The sequence below is a fragment of the Microtus ochrogaster genome, chromosome X (assembly GCF_000317375.1).
Source record: "Microtus ochrogaster isolate Prairie Vole_2 chromosome X, MicOch1.0, whole genome shotgun sequence".
Taxonomy (NCBI): domain Eukaryota; kingdom Metazoa; phylum Chordata; class Mammalia; order Rodentia; family Cricetidae; genus Microtus; species Microtus ochrogaster.
In genome coordinates this window covers 13,170,604-13,181,243 of record NC_022026.1, presented here as the reverse complement: position 1 = coordinate 13,181,243, position 10,640 = coordinate 13,170,604, and the positions used below count along the sequence as shown (strand labels likewise).

Genomic DNA, 10,640 nt, shown 5'->3' with positions numbered 1-10,640 from the left:
TTATTGGCCCATTAGTTCAGGCTTCTAACTAACTCTTATAACTTATATTAGCCCATAATTCTTGCCTTTGTTAGCCATGTGACTTGGTACCTTCTTTGGCTAGGCAATCACATCTTGCTAGCTCTGTGTCTGGCTTCCTCTGTGTCTGGGTGGGTGACAACTGCAGACTGAATCTTCCCTCTTCTCAGAATTCCTGTTGCCCCGCCTATATTTCCTGCCTGACTACTGGCCGATCAGTGTTTATTTAAATTGAAAGTGACAGGGTACAGACCATTGTCCCATAGCATAGGGTGGTTTTCTTGGTTTTGTTTTGTTTTTTGGTTTGCTATTGAGTTCTTTGCATTCCTTATATATGTTGGATATTAATTCCTTAGTAGGTAATAGTTTGAAAAGATTTTCTTTCATTTTGTAGCTTGTGTCTTCATTCTGTTCATTGTTTCTTGTGTGTGTGTTGAATGTGTGTGTACATGCTCATATGTGTACATGTATGTGTGTGCATGTACATGTGGAGACAAAGAGTCAGTATTGTGTGCTTTACTCTTTGGTTTTATTTATTTTTGTTCAGACAGGGTCTCACTTTGTAGCTGGCCTGGGACTCAATACACAAAATTCACAGGATATGCCTCCTGGGTGCTGGAAATAAAAGTGTGTGCTATCATGCCTGGCTTTCTACCTTACCACCTTAGTTTTTAGATAAAAATGAACCTGGAGATCAACCTATTCAGTTAAACTGACTAGACAGCAGGCCCTAGGGTCACCACTTCCTTATTCTTGCATGCAAGCATTTTACCCACTAAAGCCATGTCTCCGCCTCTTATTTCTTTTGCTGTATTGGTCTATTTTTTGCGTTTGTTTCTTGTGATTTTAGTGTCATGTCCAAAAGAAGTTATCACCTAGATCAATGCAATGGAGATTTTCCTCTGTTCTTTTTTAGTAGGTTTGTAGTTTTGAGTTTTGCCTATAGGTATTTAATCCAGCTTGCTGATATTTGTGTATGGTGTGAAATAAAGGTCCATTTTGATTCTTCTGCATGTGTGTATCCAGTGTTTCTAACAGCATTTATTGAGTAAGCTGTCCTTTCCCCATTGTGTGTTCTTTGTCACTAATGCATTGGCTGTAAAAACGCATAAATGTGGATTCGGTTTTTTATTGCATTTCATTTACTTATTCTATGTGTGTATGTGTGAACACATACACACTCACCACAGTGCACACGTGGAGGTCAGAGGACAACTTATAGGAATCAGTTCCTTTCTTCCACCATGTGGGTCCTGGAATCAAACACAGGCCATCAACTTTGGCAGCAAGCGCCATAACCAGCTGAGCCATCTTGCTGGTTCCCTTGTTACCGTTAACTATTTGTTACCCTTGTTTTATGTTCTATTTTTCCTACATTTTCCTGTTTTGTGTTGTTTTAATTGAGTATTTTATATGATCACATTTCTCTCTTTGACATACCAATCATATATATACACACACATACATATGTGTGTGTATGTGTTTTAAATATCTCTTATTGTTTATTTACTTTGTTTTATGTGCACTGGTGTGAAGGTGTCAGGTCCCCTGGAACTGGATCTTCAGACAGTTGTGAGCTGCCATGTGGGTTCTGGGAACTGAACCCGGGTCCTCTGGAAGAGCAGTCAGTGCTCTTAATCGCTGAGCCATCTGTCCAGCCCCAATGTGTGTGTTTTTTCATTTGTTTTATGAGATAGAGTTTTGGCTGGACGCATTATGTAGAACAAAGTGGCCTTGAACTCATGCTTCAACAACCAAAGTGTTGAATTACAGGTGTGTGCCACTCCACCTGGCTTCTGTTATATTAAAAAAATGTTTTTATAGTTGCCTTACAGTTTCCAATATAAATTCAAATCAAATCCAAGTTTATTTTCTATTCTATTTTGTAGTTGACTTATGAGAGTGGTTTTTTTTTTTTTTTTTTTTTTGGTTTTTCGAGACAGGGTTTCTCTGTGGTTTTGGAGCCTGTCCTGGAACTAGCTCTTGTAGACCAGGCTGGTCTCGAACTCACAGAGATCCGCCTGCCTCTGCCTCCCAAGTGCTGGGATTAAAGGCGTGCGCCACCACCGCCCGACGTTTTATGAGAGTGTTATGCAGTACAAGTGCTTGTACAGGTATGCAAGCATGTACTCGCATGTGCGTGTGCATGTGCGTGTGCATGTACACGTGTGTGTGCGTGTGTGTGTGTGTGTGTGTGTGTGTGTGTGTGTGTGTACAGAGACCAGAAGAGCTGTCATATGTTCTGTTCCATCGCTGGTTTTCTTAATCCCTTGGGACAGGGTTTCTTACTGAACCTGGAGCTAGGGTGGTGGCCAACAAACCTCAGTGATCCTCCTATCTTTACCCCTCACAGTGTTGGCATTAGCAAGTGACCATGCCTGGCTTTTTATGTGAGTGCCTGCATCTGATCAAGCCCTCATGCTTATGCAGTGAGTGCTCTTACCCACTGAGTCACCTCTTCAGTCTTCTCTTGTTTGTCTTCTTCCTCCTCTTCTTCTTTTTGGTTGCTTTTTGTTTTGTTTTGCTTTTTTTGTTGTTTTGGTTTTTGAGATAAAACATGATGGTTAATTTTCATTGTTAACATGACTGGATTTAGACTCACCTAGGAGAGATTTCTGGGTATGTCTGTGAGGATGTTTCTAAGAGGATTAACCAAGGAGAGAAGGCCCACTCAGAATGTTGATGATATGTCGTCATGATCTGGGGTCCTGAACTGGATACAAAGGGGGAAAAGGAAGCAGCCAGAATACCAGCATTACCTGTTCACTGCTTCTTGGTCTGCTGAGACGTGAGGATGAAGTAGTCTCAGCTCTACCTTCCTGCTGCTAAGGAGCTACCTGCTCTCAATGATGGGCTCTACACTCTCAAACTGTGCGCCAAAACAAGACCTCTTTTCACCTGCTTCATGCCGACTATCTGGTTACAGTGACCATGAGAAAAGTAACAAATACACAGGGTCTCATGTAGCCTAGGCTGACCTTGAACTCATTATGTAGTCAATGCTACTGTAGCATGAAAAATAAAAATCCAGAGATAGATATTGGGTTTCAACCCAAAAACCAGAAAAGCAAAACAGCCAAGCCACTAGAGAAGTCTTGCCTCTACCAAGGCTGGGCGACTGCAAACTAAGCATCCTAAATAGACTAAGCAGCCTAGGCAGCCTAGGCAGACTAAGCAAAGTAAGCAGCCAGAGCCTCTCTCTCCTCCCATTTTATATTCCCTCTAGTGCTGGGATTAAAGGTGTGTGACTCCCTGATAATGGCATTAAAGGTGTCAGCTACCACCACCTGGATTTGTTTCAATGTTGATCTTGTGTAGCCCAAGGTGGCCTCAAACTCACAGAGATCCATCTGCCTCTGTCTCCAAATCCTGGGATTAAAGGTGTGCACCACCATTGCCTGACTTCAGTGGTTTAGCTTTGTCCTTCTGATTTTAGGCAAGCTTTATCTATTAAAACATAACTGAAATATTACTATAGGCTGCCCTTGAACTCCTGATCCTTCTGCCATTTCTGAAGTGCTAGAATTGCAGGCATGTATCACCACACTGGGCTTCCCAGTTCATTTTCAAACAACAGTACACAAAGAAATATTCAATATTCACAGTTAGTAAAAGTATCTTATATTAATTAAGTAGTCCTTAATTCTTCTCTCCCTTGTCTTATATTATTAATACCTTCCATTTCACTCACACATAAACATGCCTAAGTGTATACAGGTGATACTCATGTAATCAAATGTATTATTTCCTTTGATACTGGGGATAGAACCCAGAGCCCAACTTTGAATAATTTATTAGCTGTTGGTTGCTTGGTAATAGAAAATTAAAATTATTCTTTGACTACCACTTTTCCCCTATGAATATTATTCTTTTCTTCTTTATGTAAATCCAGGTTTCTTCCCTCCATCACTTTCCTTCCGGATATCCTTGTATAAGGGAGGAAACATTTGCTTGAGCTCACAGTATCAGAAGGTTCAGTCCAAGGTTCTTGTCTCTGTTGACCTTGGGCCTGTGTAGAGTAAGGGCGGAAGAGGAGGCAGTTCACCTCACAGTGGGCAAGATACAGAGGCTGAAGAATTTCTAGGACCATCTCTTGAAAATCAGGCCCCAAAGCTGATAATTTTTTCAGGGTATTGTTGCAGTGTCTGAGAAAAGTCTTTGTGTCTGCTTTACTTTTGAATAACAGTTTCGCTACACCCCTAGCTCCTATTGCTTATTCCTTCCTCTTTATTTTTTATTTTTTCTTTTTATTTTTTTATTATTACTTTATTAATACTAGGAATCAAAATTTCCACTTCCTCCCCCCTCCACTTCCCTCCCGCTCCCCCACTAGCCTTCCCCCTCCCCCTCCAGTCCTAAGAGAGGGCAAGGTAGCCTGCTATGTGGGAAGTCCAAGGCCCTCCCCCCTCCATCCAGGCTTAGGAAGGTGTGCATCCAAACAGACTAGGATCCCAAAAAGCCAGAACATGCCATAGAGACAAATCCCAGTGCCATTATCATTGGCTTCTCAGTCTGCTCCAATTGTCAGTCACATTCAGAGTTCAGTTTTATCCCATGCTCATTCAGTCCCAGTCCAGCTGGCCTTGGTGAGCTCCCATTAGATCAGTTCCACCGTCTCAGTGGGTGGACCAACTCCTCGTGGTCCTGACTTCCTTGCTCATATTCTCCCTCCTTCAGCTCCTCATTGGGACCTTGGGAGCTCAGTCCAGTGCTCCAATGTGGGTCTCTGTCTCTATCTCCACCTGTCGCCGGATAAAGGTTCTCTGGTGATATTCGAGAGAGTCATCGGTCTGACTACGGGACAAGGCCAGTTCAGGTTCCCTCTCCTCCACTGCCCAGCGGCCTAGCTGGGGACATCCCTGTGGACATCTGGGACCCCCTCTAGAGTTCAGCCTCTTGCCAACCCCAAAATGGCTCCCTTAATTAAGATATTTTCTTCCCTGCTCCTGTATCTGTCCTTCCTCCATCTCAACCATCCCACTCCCCCAAGCTCTCCCCAACCCTCCCCTTCTCCCTTCTCTCTCCCCCTCTACTCTTCTCCCACCCCACCCCATGCTCCCAACTTTTGCCTGGTGATCTTGTCTGCTTCCAATTTCCAGGAGGACCTATCATTTCTATAGTTTGTTGCTAGCTTATTCCTTTCAATAAGAGACTTTGCCATTTTCAACCGGAAGCCTGACGTGATGCGCTGGGGAAAAGAGACTAGAGAGCAGGTGTTGAGTAATATGGTGGAGATCTGTGGAGAGGGGTGCATTCTATTCTCCCATGATGGTGTTCTAGTCTTTGGATGAGCCTGAGCTCCTGGCTTCTGCTCTTCATTAATGCTTCTCAGTGTCCATTCTTAGGTGAGACAGGATGGCTAGCGGGGCCTGGGATTGGTCATTTCTCTTCTTCTCCATGACTATTGACAGCTGGCTGGAATTTAGATGTTCTCTTTTCCGTGTCACTTAGACTCTCACGTCAGTTAGATTATGATCTGGTAAAATAGTTTCTCCTGAGAGCTGACATTGTTAGGAACTAAATGTCCCTCTGTTGTCTAGCTACCAGAATATGCTGGTATCATAATGGCTGCTTTCCTTTCCTCCTGCCTGAAAAATAAGGGTATTTCCTCTATTTTTACTGGGACAAAATTCACAAAAGTATAAATGTGTTTTCCTGGCACTGAGCCCCTTGAGTGGTCAACTTTCATTCCTCCATTGTAAGTGCCCAATAGTTTGTCAGTTACAGCTAAGGTTTGCTACTCTAGTCTTGCTTCCTGTGGGTCTTTGCTCCTGTAGCTTGTACTTCTCAGGATCTGATTGTCTATCCACTCTTGTGGAATAGTTGTTTTCTATAATCTCATTCCTCACAGATTTACCATTTTATCCCACTAATTATTTTAGAATGGAGTAAGGACCTCCCAGCCCCTTGAATGCTAGATGAAAAATTAGAAATAACCCCTCCTTTAAAAAATATATTTATTCTTTGAGAATTTCCTTCATGCATACAACAAATTTTGACTACATTCACCACTACCACGCCTCCCTCCAAACTTTGCATTTTTTTAAACCCATTAAGTCCAATTAACCCAGTAAGCACAGACGTTTTAAAGATGAAGTGCCTTTTTAAAATATAGGCATTTGCATCTATAATTAGTTTCTTGAAGCATCACTTTAATTAAAACCAATACGTTTTCACATTTTTTTAAATAGAAGGTCTCACGTATTCCAGGTGGGCCTCGGACTTCCTGTACAGATGAGGATGATCCTCCTGCCTCTGCTTCCTGAGAATACTGGGATTATCAGTGTGAACCACCACACCCGGTTTGTATGGTGCCAGAGCTGCAGCCCAGGGCGCTGTGCCTGCTAGGACTCTGACGACCAAGCTCCAGATCCAGACTTTGTAGGCTGAACTTGCTTTCCATTCCTCTCAAAGCAGTTTCTAGCAAGTGACCTTTATTGTAACTAGATTTTTTAAATAGGCAGCAGCAGCTCTGTTCCATCACTGGGCTAATTTCAGAGAGCGGCACTTCTTCTAGACCTCCGAATTTACATTTGGAAAGAATAGATTCTGAGCAATAGGGAAACTGAAAGCAGACAAAAGTGGCTGTCGGCAGGGCCTGTAGTTTAACCCTTTACTGCTCTCCTTCTTGGGGCACAGAGTCTTGCCCAGGCTAGCCTTAAACACACTGAATACACAAGCTGGCCTCAGACCATCTTTCTGCCTCCTGCTTCCCGAGTGTTGGGATAACAGGCATGCACCTTTATGCTTAGCAAACTCTTAGCTTTGGAAACCATCCTGTGGCCTTCTAACTCACTGATTCCCAACTAAGGTGGCATTGCCCTCCTGAGCACGTTTTTGATGGTCATAACTGAAGCATGGGATGGAGTACAGCTGGCATCTAATGGGTAGAGGTCAGGGGTGCTGCTTAACTTCCCACAAGACATAGGACGTTCCTCTCCCCACAGAGCCTTCTGGTCTGAAAGTCCAATAGGACTATGGTTGAAAGCGATGCGTTTAGCCTCTTAAATTGGCCAGAGCATTTGCTGCTTGCCCAGTACCTACTTGTGTAACATCTCACCGCCACTTCACAGTGGTCCCTGTAATGTCACAATCTGAGATGAGGTAGGCTATGCCTTAAAACTGAGGCAGCCTGTAAGCCAGTAGCACAGTTGGGACTGCCATCTCCCAGTTCACCAGAAAGCCAGTGGCTCCTTGGACCCCTGCTGTCTTCCGCTACTCCACTTTTCATCATGATTTGTCTTGTGAGTACTGTCACTCCGTGGTATCCTCGAGGACTGTCGCCAGGACCTCCTCGGATACAGATATTCGGGTCTTTGATATAAAATGGTCCAGCATATGCGCATGGCCTTTCTGCATCCTCTCCTACCCTTGAGATAATCTCTGCCTATGCTGCCTGCCTGTGTATGTGTGGCATGCGAATAATTGTTATATCTTGTTACTTGTGTTAAATATGACTTGGGATTCTGGCAACTGAACCTAAGACCCCACACATACCAGGGCGAGTGCTCTACAGCTGAGCTACACCTTCAGCTGGGATTAAAGGCGTGCATCACCACCGCCTGGCTGGAATGAGGTTTTATCTGCTTCTAGAACAGGCTGGGTAATGGGAGATGGCCTTGCAACCGGTGGGGAAAGAGAACTTGTATATCATACACTGGTTGTTTCTATAGACTTTATGATTAGCTCAGTGTGGTGGGTTTCACTGATGATGTACTTGCAGCACTGCAGAGGCTGAAGCGTGTTGATTATGGTGAATTTGAGGTCACTTTGGGCTCCTTAGTGAGTTCCAAGACATTGTGGGCTAGGGTGAAACTTTGTCTCAAACCAAGAACAAAAAAGAATTTTGTGCTATTAATAACAGATAATGACTGAATTGTCCTCATTAAATTCTTCACAGTACTGTCTCCTTTTCTATTTTAATTGTTCATATGAGCACCCTTTGTTTTTACTGAAAGACCAGTTTTAACCCTGCTTAAGAATGTACTATATATTATTATTTTGTTCCATAAACATCTTATCAGAAACAGTACACAAATCAAATCCTTGATGTTTTGCGTCATAATTATCCTTGAATTCTCTTAGTCTTGAATGTTTTGTAATTTTATTATTCATATAATGGGAATAGTGAACCTTTGTTAGTTAATCTACCCCTTTTCTTCAATAAAATTATTTAAAGCACTACCATGCAAGTGGTAAGGCTCCTCTAGTTGTGAATAATTTTCAATAATTGTGTTCATATAAGTTATGTCATATAACTGGTTGCCAGATAATTATTAAAATATTTTTCTGGTGTGAACTAAAGTACATTTGTTTTTCATATTGGGACATTTCACACCAGCCTAAGTAAACTGAGATGCTTTTTTTCTAGGAGTTTGATTAGAAAATCTCAATCTCTGACCTTGGACTTGCTTGACTGTTATGAGACCTTATTCTTGTGTCTCTACAGGTGTTGCAGAACATCTTGGATACTGAAAAAGAATATGCCAAAGAACTTCAGTCGCTTCTGGTTACTTACCTGAGACCCTTGCAGTCTAACAACAAGTAAGACTCTTTGAACCCTTAGGAAAACAGAGCAAGATAATGCCAGCACTTGGAGGCATTATTCCTAGGCCACTGAATAATTGATTTTGCCCTTTAAAAGAATCCCCACAGATCACAGGCTGCCAAGAACATGGTCAGGGCAATGGCAGTTATGCAAAACATAGCTTTTGGAGAGTTTCTGTGGAAGGAATGAACTTCTCTGAGATTCTGCCTATGATAATTTCTGTACTGGGTATTTTTGTCTCTTTTCCGCTTAATATTTTTTAAACTTCAACACTTGGCACTAAATAATTGTACATCCTTATAGGATGGAGTGTGATATTTCTGTACACCTCTACAATGTATAATATCAGGTCAGGGTCATTGGCAGATCCAGCAGCTACTGCGAAATATGCAATTACTTTTTGGCATCCCTAGAAACCCTACTGCGCTGGAGAACATTCAGAGGTTATACCTCATCCAGCTGTACCCTATACCCTTAACTGTCCTTTCTGTGTTTCACAATCCTCCTTAATCATCTCAAATTTTGGTAACTACTCTTCTACTCTCTGGTTCTGTAAGATTTGCTTTCAAAAGATTTTTAGTTAAAGAATTTCCATGCAGGTGCATAGTTTATATACTAAGCATAGTCCTTGCCTCCTTGCCCTCCTGTTTCCTGTCCTACCCCTTCTATTAGTCTTCTTTGTTCCCCTACACACACACACACACACACACACACACACACACACACACACACACAATGTATCTATAAAATAAATAAGAGGCAACACCTGATATTTACCTAAGACTGGCTTAGTTTGTTTAATATGATTTTTTCAAATTACATCCATTTTCTTACAAATGACATAACTTCATTCTTCTTTATAACTAAACCCTTTCTTGTACATACATAGCACGTTTCCCCTGTGCATCCCTCTGGCACTAGACACCTGGGTTGGTCCTGTTGCTCAGCTATCATGAGCAGGGCTGCAATATTAAACAACGGATCTGCTCACTAGTGCTGCAACATGAACCAACGTGTAGGTGCACAGGATCTGTCTTTCAGTTTCCGTACTTCCTGTGCATTTTAAAGGGATGGGTCCGGTCATACCATATAGAAAATGGATTCCTTGGTACTTTTATTTGGAAATCACATAAATTGGAAATTCTCATGCTAGCTCTGACTCTCAGTTGCCAAGCCAGACCTCTTTCCCATGCTCCCAAAGCGGAAAGAGTGTGGCATTTTGCAAATGTTTAGGAGAGCACAATTCCAGCCAGTATTTCATTCAGGCGCGTGGGAATGATAACGAGGTGGAAAGCATTCTGAAAGCAAAGTGTGCAAAACTTACTAAACCGGAAATGGCTTTCGAAAGTATGAGCTGAAGACGGAGTTTTCATGAAAGCAAAATATATGTTAATACTCCGTAAACAAAGACACCATCAATTTGACCATTTATTGTTTATGCTTGTAGGGCTGATGGATTTAATGAATAATGACTGTCCCTCTTTGCTACTTTAGCTGTTTCAATTTCGCTAGTGATCGTCATCTGTAAGTAAAGTAGAAACTTTGGCTCACACAGTGGAACACAAAATGCTCCCCTTGTACCTCAGGAAAAGTTGAATTTGTGGCCATTTGTCTGAACTAACAACTCCAGACTTAAATGACTTTAATATAGTTCACTATTTTCTCCTTTTTTTTCCTTTCCCAAATTATGTTGTTTAAGCAAAACGTCATGCTGAATTTTGATGTGACTATTCTCATGGCGCCGTGGGAAGAGTTCTTCATATGGAAGCATTTTATATTCCCGGGTTTGGTTTTTATTATGTGAAATGTGAAGTGCTATGTGAATCAGAGTTTATAGAGTGATATAGGAACACAGCTCACTGCCCTTTCTAGTTTCCTGGGAGAACGGACCGTCTCCACTGAGTAGATAAGAAACTGAAGTCTGGACAGGCTCACTGCTTTGCCTGTCACACAGCCAACAAGTGACCAGACTGGCTCTACCATGTCTCCTGCCATGCACTATCTGAAATGTGCCTTCTGTTTTCTTGCTGGAACCCGCAGAAGTGGGGGCCATCAGAGAAGTCATCCTGAACGG

The 10,640-nt window shown here is 42.3% G+C and overlaps 1 protein-coding gene across 1 annotated transcript in view; it reads left to right on the top strand.

The window, feature by feature from the left end:
- Arhgef6 (Rac/Cdc42 guanine nucleotide exchange factor 6) overlaps positions 1–10,640 on the top strand; it is a 122,749-nt gene that overhangs the window by 60,811 nt on the left and 51,298 nt on the right. The window contains 1 exon segment of the mRNA XM_013350503.2: positions 8,468–8,562. Coding sequence (XP_013205957.2) covers positions 8,468–8,562 — 95 coding nt within the window.